We start from the raw sequence: 19530 nt of genomic DNA, 5'->3' as shown, positions 1-19530 counted from the left end.
CTTGTTTCCTGTGTTACCAAGTGTTCTGGCTACCAAATTACATCAACTTTGAACTCATAAGAACAAAAACTTGCTCTCGAATTTCCACAAACGAGAATCGATTATGGTTTCCTTCAAGTTAGTGGTTGCTGCTGTTTTAACAGGTGATCACCCTTGGACCTCTACCTTCATCGCTTCTTTCATGTATCTTCAATCAAACTGATGTACCTGACATTTGATGTAGCCACCATTTCTGCTGCTTCCATCCCAGGTGGTGAACCGTAAGTAACTCAGATTCACACATCCCTATTGGTTTCCTCAAGCCGATGGCTAACAAGAGTACATAACACTCATGAACGGGCCTGGGGGACTGATCGTCATTTGTAGTGCCGCTCTTTGAGTCCTTCAAGAACGAGCCACAGAATACCCACCTCCAGTCAAAGCAAAACGAGGGTAAGTCGAGACATCAGCCACACTATCCAATACTTACGAGTCTGATTTTCACTAAAATTCGGGCAATGGTGCGTTGAATAGAATACCGGCATGCCCACACCCCGATACCAATTGTAAATAAGTTAAGATTTCAAATGCAGCCTACCCAGGACTGAGGAGAGATACAACTACCATCCTCAGCCTGTAAAGCACTCACTTCCTCGAACCTATCACCATACCTATATCTACCCAATTTTGTACTTCATGAGTGTCAAGAAAGGTCACTAGAACCTCTAGCATGATCAAAAAGTCAAATGCCAGGGTTTTTATTGCGTCCATTGCAGACCGCCTCGATGTTGAGACACTCAGAAGGACTGTTGAAACATATTCTTTCCTCTGTGTAATTTATTTCTTGCACATTACACAACAACTAAAGTCTTATTTTCCATTATTGACTCTCAAGGTTTAAACCTCATTGTATTGTGTTGTTGTCTTATGCACTATGTTGTTGTGCCAAAAACATTTTCTTTTCTCATCCAAGCTCATCCAAGCTTCCTTCTACAAACACAAACTACACCTCATCCCCAATGATCATCCAGTGTTACTTCTTTGAGCTTTATCTGAGACTATTGTTTGTCTTGTTTCCCAGTCCAGTAGCATTGATCTGAGCTAGCTACTGTTCTTCAAAGAGGATGAGAGCCAGACTCTGTTGAACACTCTTGCAGCTCACAACTAAACAACCTGAACACAAGCCTGAAATTACTACCTGGGATGAAATGACACTTGTGTCTCTCATTGATCATTTGGTTGGAACAGTCAGGGTTTGCATATATTCCAGTAATCCATCAGCTATAAATTTGATCAGCTTGAAAGGTGTATTTCTCATGAACATCTATTCTGTACTTACTTGAGGAGGTGTGGGTCAATATAGATGGAAGGAGTTTCATCAAAATCATTACTGATAACATGTTTAGCTAGTATATTTTTGGTTTTGCATTCAATCCTTTAGTGAAGTTGATGTGGGATTTTCTGCTTGATCTTATATACACTGTTCTTGTTGATGCAGATATCATTCCTGATGTTTCAGATTGAAGCTTTGCTCCAACCCTGGTGGAAAACATACCGTGAGAAAAGGTCAGTTAAGCTCAGGTAATGCTTTGAATGTGTTGAGATAAATCTTGTATTATCTCTCTGATATCATCATGAATCTAAGGCTAAGCTAAGACTATCCCATCTCCATCTCTCACCCAAAACACAAATAAACCTTTGAGATATTCAAATTGTAAAAACTCTTTTGGAGAAAGGATTGTTGTAGTCCAGCTTGTGGATACAGCTTGTTACTGAAGAATAATGGGGTTCAACTTGAAAGTTATCAATTTGAACTAGTGCATTTTCCCAAAACAAGCTCCTAGCAAGCTTTCAAAACTTATAATCAAAAAATGACAAAAACCATATCACTTCAATTTTTCAAGATGAGGGTACATACCTATTTATTTATTTGGGATCAAGTTGAATCAAATAAACTTACACTGCCAGCATTAAAGAGGTTCCCAGATGGGAATATGGGTCCTAGTGATCACATTCCCATCCTGCTACTGTTACACAGTTCCATGAATATTTCCTGAGTAGCCATTGTGATATATGTAGTCAATATTTTGAGATGTGTGGCTCAATCTGAACAAAGTTACAGCATGTATTACACATGAACTTCTTATCTAGATGAGCAGAAAACTGAGCGGACCTGTATGTAGCTGATAGCTAAGGATTTACTCAGATGTTTGCACATATGTAGTGTATGCTTTATGGCTCAGATGTGCAGTGCAAGATGATTTGATGCACCATTCTTCTCTCAATGATATTCCCAGCCTAGGTCATGTTCCGACCAGGGAACATATTTAATGCTGGCAGTGTTATGGTATGTCAATTTTTGAAAATGGATTAAAGAATTCAACAAACCCTGATCCTGATGATATTACTCCAGAAATCTATAAGATATATATGTGATACTATTACACACCATTTGCTTATATTTGTTCAAGATTACATCAAAGCAAAAAGTATTATAAGATATCAAAGAACTCATGAACATTTATAGATAAGTTATGGATACCGCCATATCAAAGAACAATGTAAACAATATAAGTTGTGGTGTCACGTGACACAAAATGATCTGTTTCATTGTCAAATGCTCCAAATATTACGTGGATCAAGATTTGATTGTGAAAGAGGTGGTACGCAGCTCGGCTGTTGAAACTTGAGAGCACAGCACTGTTTATATGTACTAACAAATATAGCGATCCTATCGCCTAACGCGGATAGCCTCATGATCTAAAGTAGGACTGTTGATAACCTGGCCACTCTGCAAGATTTATGAACAAAGCTGCTCGAGGTTAGGTTTTGATTAAGGATTCTTGGGTGTTGATTTGTTTGAATGGATTTCGAAACGACCAATTGGATTTGATTGCCGCTTCACACCAAAGGCACGACGTGTGGAGGACTTCCATAGCACGTAGAGCGTAAGGGGAGACTAGGTGCACATGTAATATTTACATATGCGACGAAGTCGCGGGAGGTGGTGATACAGGAGAAGGAAACAAAATTCTCCTCCAAACCTTATCACTCCCAACTCCCCGCCTAGTCTCCTGAAAGACAAGCTTCCGTAGCTTTAGTTAAGCATTCTCATCAGAGCTTAACCTTCTGTTCTTTTTCGAGTTCTTTTCGAAAACTTCTTTTCTCTTTTTCCATCAGAATAAGTCTTCCGTCATAACATATAATCATCATATTAAACAAATTTAAAAACCGAATAATTACTCATTATACCAAATTTCACAAGATTAAGAATCAAAACATATCAATCCGATCATGGACAGCAAAGACTTTCAGAAGAAAATCGACGACCAAGTTAGAAATCACACAGAAGGAAGAAGCAATGAAAAAGAAGGAGACAACTTAAGAGAAGGGGGAGCAAATACGGGAGAAGGGGAGGAGAGAAATCAAGGAGCAGACGATGAAGACAGAGAAGGAGAACGGAAAGGAAACAAGAGTGGAGAGAAAGAAGAGAATGCTGAAGAAGAAGATCAAGAGGCGAATCAAAATGGCAATAAGTTGAAAGCAAGCAAACAAGTTAAAGCAAGGACGGCACCGACCAGACAATCCAAGCGCAAGAACGGAGAACAACCAGAGTCAGGATCCCAGCTAGTTGGACCCGTTAGGATCAAGAAACCAAAGGGGAAAGCACCCATGGAACCCTTCGACAACCAACTCACTAATCCGTCGACATCGACAAACCCCCCAACGAGCAACCCCCCCGTCCTTACTCAATTAGCACATCAGTCTACCCAACCGAACCGACCCCCACCCCCCCAACAACAGACGACGAATGCCCACACCGACCGGAGGCAAGACAAATGGGAAAGTGAATCCGAAAATGGCAGTGTGGATGGAACTAGAAAGACTGATGAAAGGAGGAACCGAATAGTAGGAGGTATCTACCTAGATGATGATATAGATGGTAAGCCACAGCTTTGAAATTAAACAATTCTTCCAGTAATGGGAATGCCTCCTAGGAGATGACAAAACTCCTTTGGGAGAACGGAATAGATCCAAACGGAATAGATCCAAAGGACAATATCCAAACGGAACACATCCAAAATGGAACACATCCAAAAAAAAAAAAAAAAAAAAAAAAGATGAAAGGAAAACAAAAACGAAAGCTGGATACTGACAAGAACCTAATTTTGGGAACCAGACTCCACAGGAGATCAACCTGTCATTGAACGAACGGTCGTGTCAAATCCGGAGGAGACAGGAGATCCGATGATGTTGATGCTAGATGCTCAAATCAACGCAGCTTTCAATTCCCACAACAGAAACCTGTACGACCAATTATGCGCGGATAAAAGGAAATGGGTGGAGTTTAAGTCAAAAGGAAAGTCAGATGAACAGAACGTTTCAGGTGAAAAGAGCGTGAAAGAAACGACCACCAGAAAGAAAATCAAAGTGGTGAAGGGGAAAGAATTGTTAAACAATTTAGTCGGTTTGTCACCTTACTGGGCATCTGCGATGCGAGACCTTTCGAGGTACATCCCCCTCTCGATCTTTGATCCCAACTGGCTCCGCCAGGACCTCAACCTCACGTCCAATAAATCATCACGGACGAAAACCAAAGATGCCGACTCGATAGCCTATAACGGCTCCCCGGTACCGAGCGAATGGCGAACTTCGGTGGCCCAATGGCACCGACAGAAGGATTTATTCATGGAATACCTGAAGTTCTATAAACATGATGAAGTCGTATCGTCGATGGTAGAACACTTCGCGAACGTCCTGGAGATTCAAAATGAAAACGATGGTGGCTGGGTTGTAGCGTTCCGTTACGATATTGAGATGAGACAGACATATCTTACCTTTCGAGTTGGTGAAGAGGAAGATATGGCAGATATCGGTGTTTGGAATAAGGCAATTGAAAAACGAGCTGAAAGGAATACGATAAAGAGAGGCGATGATCTTTATTTAGATAACCCATACGCCCACGGACAAGTCAAACAGTACATCGACCCGATTGACGGAGAGAACTGGGAAGGAAAAACATCAGCGTGGGATGATCCGAGCAGGGGAGAGTCGAAAGAGGAGAAAGGGGAAGTCAACAAAGGTACCCAATCGGTTAGGTCAGCACTTTGGGCGCAAAATCGAAGTGAACCGCACAACACGCACCATCAAACGACCCAAGCGATCTTCAACCGCCAACCTCACGTCACTCATGCATCGACTAGTACCTTCGCCCCAACGTTCCAACCCCCGACCCAGCCAGCAAATCACAAGCTCGCCATCAATCCTAATTATAAAGGTAATCCCGCAAATTATATTCATAATTATCGACCAAACTTCAAAGGCGGCCGAAGCAATGGAGGAGAGAGCGGGTCGAGTAGTGGCCAAGGCGGATCTGGGTATGGCAGTCAGAGTGGATCGGGAAGTGTCCCAGGAAATTGGGGAAGAAGTAGACAAATCGAGGAAAACTCAGGTCACCAGAACCAAGGAAACGGGAAAGGAAATGTTGGAAGAGGCTACGCTCATAAGAAGTAAGTGCCAGATTGGTACTACATACCTAATTGTTTTTTTTCCTACTGTCGAAAAGTTTCTTGTAGTTGGTTAAGAAGAAGGAACCACAAACAAATCTCTCATCATGTCTCTGAAAAAAAAAAAAAAGAGATAGGAGAGATGGAATGAAAATGAGAGAATTGACAAATTTGTGGGATAACCTGACTAAAAGATGAGAAACCCAAGTGAGATGTGAGAATGTGAACTGACAATGACCCCATGTTTTCCTCCATGCAACCGAATGACTGTAGTCAAGAAATGAACTCCCAAACCCCAGAAGTAAACTTCAGAATCCCGCACTTCACCGTGAGGAGAGATGACCGCTTCCCATCAGGCGTCAAATGTGAACTGAACGTGCCGGAATGGGAAGAGTTGATGAAGGAGTTCGACTTGATGAGAGAATGGGGTGATGTGCTTACAAGTTTTAAAGAGGGCTTTGACCAAGGTATACCGGTACATACAATCCAAGACCGACCATGGTACACTCCACCAAACCAGGAATCAGCTAACCTGGTGAGGGACAAGATAGAGAAAATGATCGAGAAAGAGAAAGGTGAAGGCAAACTATTTGGACCATTTACTCACCAGGAGGTATACGATCATTTCGGCTTCTTTCGTTCGAATCCGATGGGCAGCGTCACGAATAATGACGGGTCCTTCCGAATGATAAGCAACCTATGGTTCCCTCGACATGATGTAGGTATCCCTTTGGTAAACTCATTTGTCGACAAAGAAGACTTTGAGACGACCTGGGACGACTTTGCCGTAGTGGCTGTTTTCCTAAAAAATAGTAAAAACAAATGGGAGTTAGCTATTTTCGACTGGGAGAAGGCGTATCGGCAGATACCGACACACCCCTCACAATGGCGATACCTACTAATACTCGACTTTCACAACCGTCTATGGATAGATACGAGAGTGGGTTTTGGTGGGGTGGCAGGTTGTGGAACGTTTGGTAGAGCCGCCGATGTCTGGAAGGAAATTATGATGTTAGCTCTGAACATCCCCAAGATCTTCAGATGGGTTGATGATAATCTTATCATCAGGGAAGTCGGAAGCAATGTTAGAATGGAAGATGTCCTTACTTTGAGCCAACACATGGGCGTAAAAACTAACCACACAAAGTACTCAGATTTCGCCGATGAACAAAAATACTTGGGATTCATCTGGAACGGAAGGAGTAAAACAGTCAGACTTCCGACGGAGAAAATTGAACAACGGATACAGAACATTACGGACCTTTTAGGAGGGGCGAAGTGGAAAAAGAAAGACGTTGACAAATTTGTCGGACGTCTAGGACACACGACTTACATACTTCCGGATATGAGATGTTATATGAAAGAACTATACGGCTGGAAAGAAGCCTGGAGGAACCCAGAAGCCAGACGAGGGATAACAGAAGCCGTTAGAGAAGATCTTGAGGAGTGGCTATCAGTACTGACAACGTTTGATCATATGCGAATCATCCCCGACACCAGAGCAGAGGATGTAAGCTGGGTGGGGGACGCATCGACGTCGTACGGGATCGGAGTGTTGATAGGACCAAATTGGAGTCGTTTCAAGCTGAAACCCGGATGGAATGACATAGGAACAGATACGATAAAGAGGAACATAGCCTGGATTGAGACCGTAGCGGTGAGAATCGGACTGTTAATGATAATAAAGCTGAGACAAGTTAGAGGAAAGAGTTTCGTAGTCTGGACAGACAACACTACCACCGAAGCGGCAATGCGAAACTCGCGATCGAAGGACCGTGCTGTTAATAACGAATGGAAAAAGATACAAAAGATTCTAACGACAAGTCAGTGCACGATAAAACAGAAAAGGGTCAAGTCAGGCGATAACGACGCGGATGAACTGTCCAGAGGAATCATATCAACCAAACTCAAAAAGCGAGACAAGGTAAAAGTAGACTTACCAACCGACCTAGAACCCTTCCTGTACCAAACATGACTACTTCCAACAAGAAAACAGTCGACATTGAGAAAGTGTTGAATTTCGTTAGCGATAGAAGGGGGCGTTTGAACCTAGAGAAAGATCCGGTGCAGCGACTCATGCTGAAAGGTGGAAGCTGGTCAGCGGATACCCTGTTACAATACAACTCGGCTATTACGAAATTCATGAAGTACGGCAAATCGGAGAATCTAGAGAAACATCAATTGCTACCCGCGACCTCGGAAAACATCAGACTATTTATTCAATGGGCAGGCATAAAAGCAGAGGGAGAAGAAAAGACGAACCAAGAAATAAAACCATCAACGGTTGAAGCTTACATTTCCGGCCTAAGAGCATGGCACCTATTTCATCATTTAAAATTCCCCGACATTGAGCAAAAAGAAATCAACCTATGTATAAAAGCATTAGAGCTCCTAGACTCGAGACAAGAACAGAAACCCCTGAAGAACCCGGTGCAAATTAAGCATCTGGTTAGTCTACTAAGGCATATGAAGAGAGGCGACGAAGCAGGCGAACTGGCGGTTACTGTGGCCTTGATCGCATTCTGGGGCATGGCTCGGTTGGGAGAGTTGGTACCGCTGAGGATCACGAAAAGGATAAGGCTTGGCGATCTAGAGTGGACAGACGACAGAAGCATGGCAAGATTAGCATTGAGAGAAGCCAAGACGTCAAAGCCTGGAGAAATTCAATACCTGTACTTACGTAAACATAAATCATTGCTAGACCCAGTGGGAGCGCTAGAACGATTGTTGAAGAAACAGTTAGAAGATGGTTTAGGTGTGGAAGATCCGCTTTTCAGCTTTACACACCCTGATGGTGACGTAGGAACATCGTTGACTAAAGGAGGAGTGATGGGGATCCTACGGAAATCGTGGTTGAAAGATGGTTACGATGGCCTCACAGGACATTTGTTTCGCGTTGGCGGGGCATCGTTCTTGTGGAACGAGAAAGTACCTTTGGAAACCATAGTCGAGAAGGGACGATGGAAATCAAAAGCTTACGAGTTGTATCTGAGAGAGTTTGACAGAAGCGAGATAGAAGAGAACAGGAGTTGGTTACGACAAGTGGAGTTAAAATGAATGAAATGAGACCGAGGGAAATGAAAACAAACTCATAGAGTAATGAGCATTGATGAGAACGACGATTCAGAGAGAGGAGTAAAAGAAAAGAGAGACCGTGAGAAACCCACTTGCTGAGAATAAGGTTAAAGGAAATGAGAAACCAATTGAGTCACAAATCTGTACAATTGAATGAGAGCATACAGAAAGGGGGTAAGAGGGATCGGCCGCCACAAGATGCCGGCCGTGAAGCCGAAGTCATGGGCTACCGGAGAGATTGGGTCCTAGCGAGCTCGGGGGCTCTCCGATACCCCAAGACCGGGTAGGCTAGGACCGAGTCCTCCGGCGCCTTTCAGGCACTTTACGCGGCCCAGAGCACGGGGCGCACCGGTACGTCTGAACACGCAGGGCCCTAGAAATAGCGCCCCGCAGACGCACCGGTACACCCCACGGCTCTGGACACCCCCCCCCACAGTACCCTCACCTTAGGAGAACCTAGGTAGGGTAGCATAAGGCTGAGGGCCCGGACAAGGAAGGAACAATAGGAAATATGTGCAATAAATACTTGTACAGATTTACATAAGTTTAGGAAGCTTGAAACCTAAAACCTTACGCCCGTAGTAGAAATGGAACAGCACTTTGAAACACAAACCTTTTGGGAAGCGCGATCATGAAGCTTGCAAATCCACTTTCTGATGAATCTCCTTGATCACCTTCAACATACACTATGTGTATATTTTGTACGATCATGGAGTGACTTTTTCCTTAGTCTATCAAAAAGATAATCATCACATCGCCAAAAAAAATGTCAATTTTCAAGTTGAAGGAGACTTGATAAAAGTTAATTCATCTTGCTGTTCCAAGTCGTACAAGCTCAGATACTGAATGCTACCAAAAGGTTTGGGGATGTTATGTTTTTATAAGATGGTACCGAAAGGAGGTTGAAGGGGAGAGATTGATATTATCAGGGGAGAGATACATACTGAGAGATACAATAGGGCTCCTGAGAATTAATTGAGCAAAAGACGTTTTAAACGGTGAGTGTTCAGTTCAGAAGCACAGTTTAAATGAAGCTCGGTTAATTTTCTCAAGACAGTACTCAACCTATTAAAGACTCTCATCTTTCCAGAATCAAATCCTACCTCGATTATAAGCTGAATAGACTTAGAAGTAAAAGAAGGATGAGTTCGACTCAAACAGGTGGTTGGTGGTTAATTGGTTCTGCTTTAACTGGTGTTGCTGTAAGTCAAAGAAATTCCTGAAAGAGTATAAACCAAACAAAAACTAACTCACTTCACTTTCCATATCACAATCCACCATCCATCAAACCATCACCACCACGATCACTTCGAAACAAAACAAAACAAACAGCCAGACATACTCAAACTATTAAGCTCACTATTAATCTCAATCCCACTCTCGATTCCAATCCCACATCTTCAAAAACTAAACCCAATCTATTTTCACATCTATTCAATCTCAATCTCAATTTATTTTCTAACCGGTATCTTTAATTTAAAATCAGGTTTCATTCAACTCTTATTAGATTCATTGATCACTTATTTCATTTGTCAACATTATATTATTCCATTAAGTCAAGAAAAAGATAAAGATGGATCCAAGAAATCAAAAGCAAAACGAATGGTTTGGGGAATCTTTGCTGGTTTATTAACTCATCTTACTTTTAATCATTCTAAAAGGATTATTTGGAAGATTCCTTATGAAACAGTTGAAGTAAGTTTTCTTTTTCTAATCCAAAATCCAAAATCGTTTTATAAAACTCAAATCATGAACAAAAATTTAATGAAGACATTTGATGTTTTTTTTTTAGATCACAGGTGCACAAATGGTTTTAGTGATGAAACTTTCTACTTTTACTTGGAACGTTTATGATGGTCATCATAGATCTAAAGCCGAATTAGATTCATACCAATCCATCACCTCGATCACCAAATTACCAAGCTTATTAGAATTCTTATCATACTGGTACATCATCAATCCTTTAACCTTCCGAAAATCGAAACAAAACAAACTAACATTGTTTTCTTTTTCAATTTTTTAGTTTTTTCTTTCCTTGTTTACTTGTAGGACCTGCCATTCCATTTAAAGATTACATGAATTTCTATTCAAGAAATAATCTTTCATCTCCCAATAGGTTTCAAGATAGTTTTAAATCATTAATCTTAGGCTTTGGTTTTGCTGGATTGGTTGGAATTTATGGTTCAACTTGGTCTTATGAAAAGATGTTAGAAGATCAATTTTTAAACAAATCCTGGATCCAAAGGTAAGCTTTTTTGGTTTTCTAATCCAAAGAAAAAACCCATTGAAGATCAATAATACAATGAACTGATTCATTTGGATTTTCTTTGGTTTTCAAAAAAAGGTTTCTTCATGTTCAAATCGCAGGTTTTATGGCCCGTTCACGTTACTATCTAGTCTGGCTCTTTGCTCAAGCCTCTGTCACAATCTCAGGTTGTGGTTATAATCCAATCACTCTTAAATCAGATATAGGTCAAAACATTGATATTACCAAGATCGAATTCGCTCAAAATTATAAAGGCATCTTTGATCATTGGAATATGAAAACTAATATTTGGTTAAGAGAAACGGTTTATAAAAGGGTGTCTGAATTGAACATTAAAGAAAGTGATGGGAAGGTTAAAGTTAAGAAGCCTGGATTTGGTTCGACTATGGCCACTTTTGCTGCTTCTGCTGCGTAAGTCTACAGATAATTCTCATTTCTTTTTCTTCTTCTTGAGATCAAAGAAATCCTGATTTCGGTTTGGGTTTGGGTTTGATTGATATAGTTGGCATGGACCTTTACCCGCCTACTTTTTTGTTTTCTTATCTGGTGGAGTTTTACAAGCATTAGCCAGATCGATTCGAAGATCGATCCGACCGTTCTTTTTAAATTCTTCATCAACCTTAGCACTTAAATCATCTTACGATTTCCTTTCATTAATCTTAACTCAAACTAATTTAAATTATTTAGTGATTCCATTTGTTTTATTAGATTTAAAAAAATCTTACTTGGCTTATCGTTTACTTGGATTCTATGGTCATCTTTCGGTTGGGATCTTATTGATCTTCTTATGGGGTTTTGGATTTGAAAAGGTTTTGATTAAAAAACTTTCAAATTCGTCGGATCTGGTTACTAAAAATTCTATTAATTCTACAACATCTAATACTAGTGTTGAGAATTCAAGTAAATTAGGCATTACTGATTGTATGAATCCTAATATGACCGTTTTACAATAATCAATTGGATTATGGTTTTTTATTCCTTTCCATTTTTCTTTTGATCTTTTGATTGTTCAAGACTGGCTCAAAATCAAAATTTGATGGTTTTTTTTTGTTTCTTTCTTTCAAAACTTTCAAATTCAATCCTATTTACAATCTTTTTCTTTCTTTTGCGATGTAGTACAGGCACTCAGTCTCGCGGAAAAAGATACGACATCAGTTTTCATTTTATCTTTATAAAATCTCTTCTATATAAAATCTCTTTATTTGTTTGTCTATTTGTTAACTTTTCTTGATAATCTTCTCAAATAAAATTTTATTCTTACATATAGAGTTTTTAACACTTTGATCAGAATCTTTGTGAGCCTTCTTTACACCGCGGGAATTAATTAGTTTGAACCCCGATTGAACCGAATTTTGGTGTCCGGGTTCGAAATTTCCTCGAATTGTGAATTTTGTTCACAATTCGTTTGCAATACGTTTGCCGATTTCCCTCGAGCGGTACTCTGCTCACCCGGTGTATGCACAGCTACATCATACAACAACAACACCTTTCAACAACAGTCACCACAGATTCACCAATGTGCAGAGCATCAAGACTGAGGATGCATGACAAAGGAAAGATGGCTCAATGGTTGGAAATGGGGTTGTTGTTGTATGTTGTAGCTGTACATACATACGCGGGGCCAACAGAGTACCGCTCGAGGGCAATTGGCAAACCTATTGCAAACAAATTGTGAACGAAATTCATGATTCAAGGAAATTTCGAACCCGGACACCAAAATTTGGTTCAATCGGGTTTTGAACCAATTAATTCCCGCGGTGTTATACTGAGATTCTTGTGAGTTTTGATATTTGGGTTCTGTGGTATGCTTGGTACACAACTTTATACATCATAAACAGTACTGAATCTCTTTTGATCAAAGAATGAATGATCCAACTAAAAACAAAGTCATCTCTTTGTATCACATAAAAGGGCTTTTCACAATACTTTTTCTTATCAAGTCTTCAAAATGCTTCTCAAAGATTTTCATACATAAATCAATTATTTCTCACATAGGAATAAATAAATCAAAATCCTTCACTCATGTCAGACCAAAGCTTAAACAAAGGATTTATGACTTATCTCAAAATTTTGTTGCAAAATTGGTCCTAAGTTTTCCCCACAAGAAATGTGTCTCATTATAAAGCTTGAAAATGGTTGATCCACATTTGTTCTTACCAATTTTGCTCCTGATGTACGTCTCAAAACCTACCACAATCTCTTCATTCTACTTGAACAACTCTTGACCTATGTACCACTCAAACATGCCTTAAGTTGCAAACCCTTTATGCCACTACCAGCCCAAACCATCAACTTTGGCTCTTAAAATGAATCTGAATACATAAAAAACAAACACGATCCCAATGACCTCCTCACAATCTCAAACAATTCAAAAAACACACTGATTTCTTAAATTAAATAGATAATTATTTCTTAAAAGAATGAAGTTACTGATTACTAGATAATATACAAGCCTTTTGAAAAAAAAAAGTAAATCAAATCAAACCAAACCAAACCAAAACAGTTGTCACAATTATACCAACATGAAGTTATTCTTCTTATTCAAAAAATAAAAAAATAAAAAAAATGATCAAAATAAAATATATAACCACAAAACTCTATATATATATATATAAGAAAACCAACTAGTTTAATACTATGTACACTAACCAAACTCAAATCATCACTCCCAAAGAAAATCTCAAACCTCTCTGATCCCAAACCATTTCTTTCAACCCAAACCCTTCTTAAAACCTCATCAAAAGCTTTCATTTTCTTTTTTTTTGGTGTTTCTTTTTCCCGTTTGTCTCCTAACTCCAACATCTTTTAGACTTCCCCATAATTCGAACCAACCATTCTCCAAGAAGCATTAAGTTCCATTAACCATCATCATATTCAATCCGATCTTCATCTCTTCAAACCTCCTTAAAAGTTGTTCACTATTTCCCATATACTTTTCAAGCGTTTGATGTTTCTTAATACTCATCACACTACTACTACTTCCTCCAGCTCCTGATCCTTCACCAAAAGTTTGTTCAAGTATTCCACTATCTTCATTAATGATCATTTCGATATCTTTCTTATTGACTTTTTTCATATTCGGGGTGTTGGTTAATGATGAACTTGATGAACTTGATGGTTGATGATGATTAGGTTTAGTTAAAAACATCTTCTTATTCAAAGGTGTTGAAGAAGCACTAGATGAAGGAGTCATAGGTCTAGAAACTGGCGTAATAGGTCTACTATGACTTGAATTAGGTGTTCCAGGTCTAGAAGCTGTAGTAGTAGACAAGATCGAAGTTAATTTCACTCCATCTATCGATCCTCTAGACCTACGTAATCTTCTCTTAGCTTCTTCTTTATGAGGTCCTTCATCCTGACTCAAACTCGTCTCATGATTCGTAGTCTCAGAAGAAGACGTTCGTTCTCTTAAATTGATTCGATCCTTACTCAATGGTAAATCCGTTCGATTCCTTCGTTTTTCATTCTCATACTTCACTCCTCCTTTTGGTTGATCATCTCCACTACTTTCTCCATTCCAAAAAGCTTCTTCTCGATTCGTTCTTCGATAAACTTGTGGCGATTCTTGATCTTCATCAGATCCGATCCTAGCTTTCGTACTTTGAAACTGAATCGATCCTAATGAAGCAGACTGTTTATGTCTCAACATCCTCTGTGGCGTATTAATCCCTCCAACCCTTCTCCCACTCAAAGCTTGATGACCCAATCCATTTCCCAATTTCTCAGCTTTAGGAAACAATTTAGTAGGTGTCTCTTGTTGATCTTCATCACTTTCTTCTGGAATATCATCACTCTCTGATGACAGATGAGCTTGTCGATGACTACTACGAGAAGTGGCCGGTTGTGATTTGTTTAATCCGTATCCTCTTCTAGTAGGTGTTTGTGTAAGTTTGATTCGATTATGTTGAGGTGTAGCTGGCACGAAATCACTGGCTGTGTTTTCTAACATCTGCCGTAACCTAGTGGATGGATCACCAGTCAATCGAGGAGGAATCGAAGTTGTTGTTGATGATGATGGTGGTTTCACTATTGGATTCGGAGTACCAGGTAGACCAGAAGAAGATTTCATCACGGGTGTTGTGATTCCTGGAAGACCAGAAGAAGTAGGTTTCACCATCGGACTCGGAAGTCCATTTGATAAAGAAGATGATTTGATCATGGGACTTGAGGTGGTTGATTTGACCATAGGACTTGGCGCTGATGATGATTTGATCATATCAGATGAACCTAATCTCCTATCTGATGATTGTACTCGAGAATGACCTTGACCGATCCCTCTAGTCCGATGAGAATCTGGAGTAGGCGTATGAATTGGAGTTGACATCTTACGAGCTCTTGGTGTTTCTTTATCTGACGTTTCAAGATCGTTATCGGCCATGGTGGTGGTAATGGATGGTGGTGGTAACGAGATTGGTCGCAGACGAGAGTTTCCTGGAGTAGCTTTAAAAAAATAATCAGAACATGTTGAATAGGACACGATGTAAATTGAAAGACTAACCTTTTGAGTTTTCATCATTTCGATCGATTCCTCGACCTTTTCGATCAGATTGATGATGAGTAGATCTAACAGGAGTTGAAGTAACAGAAGATTGAGTTGGAGTGTTTTGTTGTTGAAATGGATTCAGTTTAGATGGTTTTGAAATCGGATTATGAGTATCATCATCATCATCAAGTTCTTCATCAATCCACCAACCCCAAACAGTTTCAAGAACTTTTACACGAAATTCTTTTTTGATTTGTTTATTTTTCATCGCTTTAATTAAGATTTCAAGTCCACCTGATGATTCAAACAGTTGTTTATTAAAACTTGAATCTATAAAAGTAGTTAAAAGTAAATCAAGTAAAGGGATCGTGATTGATTGTAATTCACGAATCTCTAAAGAAGGTGAAAGGAACCTGAGAAGGATCTGAAAAAAAGGTCACCAAAAAGAAGTATTCATGTTAGGATTTCAGGATTAAAAATGAATTGATTTTGGAATGCTAACAGACCTGTAAGTTGAATTGAGATGAGAATAACTTTTGAGATGGAGGATGTAAGTGAAGAAGACCTTGGATCAGAGTAAGAGCCAAAACGAATTGATGAAGAAGTTCAGCATCGATTTGATGTGGATCGGTAGATAAGATTCGATCTGAAATTTTTGAGATCCATCTGATCAAGATCATGGTGGCTAAGGATGATTTGAAAGAGATGATCAGTATAAGATTGAATTGATTGAAACAGATGAAAGATTAAGTTACCATTGAGTTGAAGTTGAGATTGAGATTTGATAAACTCGATAGCATCTTTCTTTTGATGATGAGATCCTAGAGTGAAATGAATCAAGAATTGTTTAATGATCGATAATGAGAGATGACTGATTTTGAGTTGTTGTTGATTTGATTTGATTGTACTGTTTAATAGATTATCATAAGTGGTTAATAAATGAGATTCTAGTTCGATGGATGATTGATTGATGGTTAGTTTGCTCATGTTGTGATCCTAGTTTCTTGTGTGAGAAGACTGTGATGGTGATGTTGATGATGAGATTGGATGAATGACTAGATGATGATGATGATGTCATGAGATGATTGATTGATTAGTTCCTTTTCTTCAAAACCCATTGCATTTACTTTACTCACTAATCACTTCATTTAATCGACCAATTCACTTCGTATTTCCTATGATCACCTTTCGATTCATTCATTTACAATCTTGATTGTTTCCTTTATATCATCTTCTTTTTCGTTTGAGTCGATCGATTCGTCAGTCAAGTATGTATATTGATAGTTTGAAGACTCAAGCCAAGTCAGAACTGAGAAATGTAAATCGATAGAGCATTGATGAGTTAAGCGAGCCTTACATAATCAGGAAACTCAAATTTCAAACACCATCATCACGTGATCTTCGATCCGACGCGTCTATCCAAAAACATTCACTGCGAGTGCGTGTACATATCAATATGTAATCAGAGTTCCTCAGCAAATCAATACAGAGTGTTACAAACATGATACAGTCGTTTTCAAAAAGCTTGCCGCTAATTCACCGCCAGATCGCTCGAGTTTTGCGGGCAAATTTCGGCAAGCTTTTTGAAAACGACTGTAAAAACATTGGGGTGGTACACTTTTAAAAAACTCAACTTGATCAAACCTCATCATTCTGCTATCTCCTTATCATCCTCATCATTCTCATCATGGCCTTACCCAAATTCTATGCAGTAAGAGTAGGAAGAGGTGGACCGAACGTATATACAACATGGAAAGAAACCGAAGAACAAGTCAGAGGGTTTCGAAATGCAAGACATAAAAGTTTTCCAACTGAAAGACAAGCACGTGAATGGCTTGAGATCGGATCTCAAGAAGAAACATCAAAATCAAATTCAAATCAGACAATTCAAACTTGGTTTCGAAATGGGATTAAAGAAGAACCTAATCATACACAACTTCATGGTCAACGTATTAAAGAAGAAATCGGAACGTCTTATCCGACACTTCACAAACGTAAAAGATACTTTCATGGACAAGAAGATGATGATGATGATCATGATGCCGAGCAGAATTATGGACAAGAGGAAAAGAAATTGAAAAGTGAGTTGTTCAAATTTCATTCAAGATTCTTTTTGATCGAACAAAGAAAATCAACCGAAACACCAAACTGATTCTACTCAATATCTTTCTCTTATAACTTTTGTAGTCATCGATGATCCATTTTACGAAGATCTTGAGGGAGACTTTCAAAGAGCTGCAAGAGCTTCGACTTATGCTCACGTAAATCGATTTCTCAAGTATTTCGTGTACAATGTAGAGCTAACAACACTAACCCAAGAAACTTTTGATTTCAATACAATAATATCATAGGAAAATCCTGTTAGTCAACTTTATACATGTTTCTAATTTAAGCTTTTGCAAGAATGGCTCATTTTCTACATTTTTGATTTGATTAGGAACATTCATACCGAAAGCTATCAGACGATCAACGAAAAGTATTTGATGCAGTTAAAGAAGGTAGATCACTTTTCTTCACCGGTTCAGCAGGTAAGTTTATCCCAATCCCATACCTCTCAAACTCATCCGATTTCCACAAACCAAAAAATCACATTTTCTATTTTAAAACAGGCACAGGCAAATCCTTCTTACTCAAAACGATTATCGATTATTTCAAATACCATAAACGAAACATAGCCGTCACTGCTTCAACGGGTATAGCAGCATCACATTTGTCGGGTACTACTTTACATTCGTTTGCTGGTATCGGTTTAGGTAAAGAAAAAAAAGCTGAATTGGTTGGGAAAGTTAAGAAATCTAAACATAGTAAAGAAAGATGGGAGATGGTAGAGGTTTTGATTATTGATGAAAGTCAGTAGGATTTTTAATTTTTTTGCACAAATCTTTCTTGAAAATGATGGGTTTAAAAGTGAATCACTTATTTGACTTTTTTAAAAAAAAATCTAGTTTCAATGGTTGATGGAATCTTATTAGACGTAAGTCCACAATCTTTTTTTTCCATTTCATCCAAGTTTCTCAAAGTTGACAAAAACCCTTTTCTATGATCTAGAAACTTGAATATATTGCAAGATCAATTAGAAGGAATGAAGTCCCATTCGGTGGGATTCAATTAATCTTAGCGGGTGATTTTTTTCAATTACCACCTGTGAGTATTGGTGAAGCATTACCTTATGCTTTTCAAGCTACTTGTTGGCCAAGATGTGTACCGGAAGTCATTACACTTAAATTGGTTTTTAGACAAACCAATCGAGGTTAGTCAAAACACACACAGAAAATTCTTTGAGAATTCTGAGATAAATCGAAATTGATGGACTCATGATGATCATATGGACTTTTTTTGTAGAATTTGTGGAATTGTTAAATGAAATGAGAATTGGTCAAGTTAGTGACAAGAATCGAAAATTATTACAATCTTTATCAAGACCAGTTAAATATCATGACGAAATCTTACCTACTGAATTGTAAGTGATTTTGAGATTATTAACATTAAATCTAATTGAGATAGTTTTGTTTCAAAAAATTGATGATTTAAATTTCAAAAATTGACTTGTCAAAAAAAAAACAATAGATATCCAAGGAAAGATGAAGTCACAAGAGCCAATTCGAATCATTTAAAAAAAATCAATCAACCTGAACATATCTTTGAAGCAAAAGATCGAGCAGGTGAACCATTACAAAACGTACCACCAATTGAAATCAAAGCAAGATTAGATAAAGTGAATGAAGTTTGATTTTTAAACTATGATATATGATTTTTTTCTGATTCAATTGTGGTTTTTTTTTCTTTCCCCTAGAATTTGTTGGTCCCATTTAGATTAAGTTTAAAGATTGGTGCACAAGTGATGTTAGTGAAAAACATGCCAGATGAGAAATTGGTGAATGGATCAGTGGGTGTGATTGTTGGATTTGATCAATTACCAAGCGATCCGAATCATCCAAACGTTGGAAAATTGTCAAGACCGTAAGTTAAAGCTCCAGAAGAAAGAAAGAAAGAAAACAACAGAAAACAGAAAACATTAAATTTTTTTCTCCTTTTTTTTCGTCTGTTAGTCTTCCGATTGTCAAATTTACAAATGGAAAAAAGATGACGATTTCGACAATTTCATTTGATATTGAAGCTGCTGATGGAACAGTGCTGGCTAGTCGTGCCCAGATTCCACTTATACTGGCTTGGGCGTTAGTACCTTCTTATCAACTCTATCTAAATCGTTCCATCAAATA

General features: G+C 38.7%; 3 protein-coding genes across 3 annotated transcripts; 2 read left to right on the top strand and 1 right to left on the bottom strand.

Annotated features, from left to right (window-relative positions):
• Window positions 1-3130: 3130 nt before the first annotated feature.
• Window positions 3131-6815, top strand: MELLADRAFT_56686 (uncharacterized protein; the record flags this gene model as incomplete). The annotated part of the gene is made up of 14 exons (XM_007412231.1): window positions 3131-3475; window positions 3558-3903; window positions 4137-4284; window positions 4457-4737; window positions 4818-4985; window positions 5125-5355; window positions 5395-5397; window positions 5520-5599; window positions 5719-5856; window positions 5928-5992; window positions 6094-6288; window positions 6386-6479; window positions 6594-6674; window positions 6748-6815. 2 exons carry the CDS (start codon window positions 3274-3276, stop codon window positions 3608-3610), a joined length of 255 nt encoding a protein of 84 aa, XP_007412293.1.
• Window positions 6816-9640: 2825 nt separating this feature from the next.
• Window positions 9641-12107, top strand: MELLADRAFT_44223 (membrane bound O-acyltransferase protein; the record flags this gene model as incomplete). The annotated part of the gene is made up of 6 exons (XM_007412232.1): window positions 9641-9763; window positions 9894-10256; window positions 10354-10508; window positions 10585-10806; window positions 10906-11238; window positions 11330-12107. The coding sequence occupies 6 exons, from the start codon at window positions 9704-9706 to the stop codon at window positions 11778-11780; spliced, it is 1584 nt and encodes a 527-aa protein (XP_007412294.1).
• A 1568-nt stretch (window positions 12108-13675) lies between these two features.
• MELLADRAFT_88818 (uncharacterized protein) lies at window positions 13676-16297 on the bottom strand (the record flags this gene model as incomplete). Its single annotated transcript, XM_007412166.1, has 4 exons — window positions 13676-15267; window positions 15326-15734; window positions 15817-15995; window positions 16066-16297. The coding sequence occupies 4 exons, from the start codon at window positions 16295-16297 to the stop codon at window positions 13676-13678; spliced, it is 2412 nt and encodes an 803-aa protein (XP_007412228.1).
• Between the last annotated feature and the right edge of the window lie 3233 nt (window positions 16298-19530).

This window comes from Melampsora larici-populina (assembly GCF_000204055.1).
Source record: "Melampsora larici-populina 98AG31 unplaced genomic scaffold MELLAscaffold_29, whole genome shotgun sequence".
In the NCBI taxonomy this organism is placed as follows: Eukaryota; Fungi; Basidiomycota; class Pucciniomycetes; order Pucciniales; family Melampsoraceae; genus Melampsora; species Melampsora laricis-populina.
The sequence above is the reverse complement of the archived record's forward strand: the minus strand, read 5'-3'. Positions and strand labels throughout refer to the sequence as shown.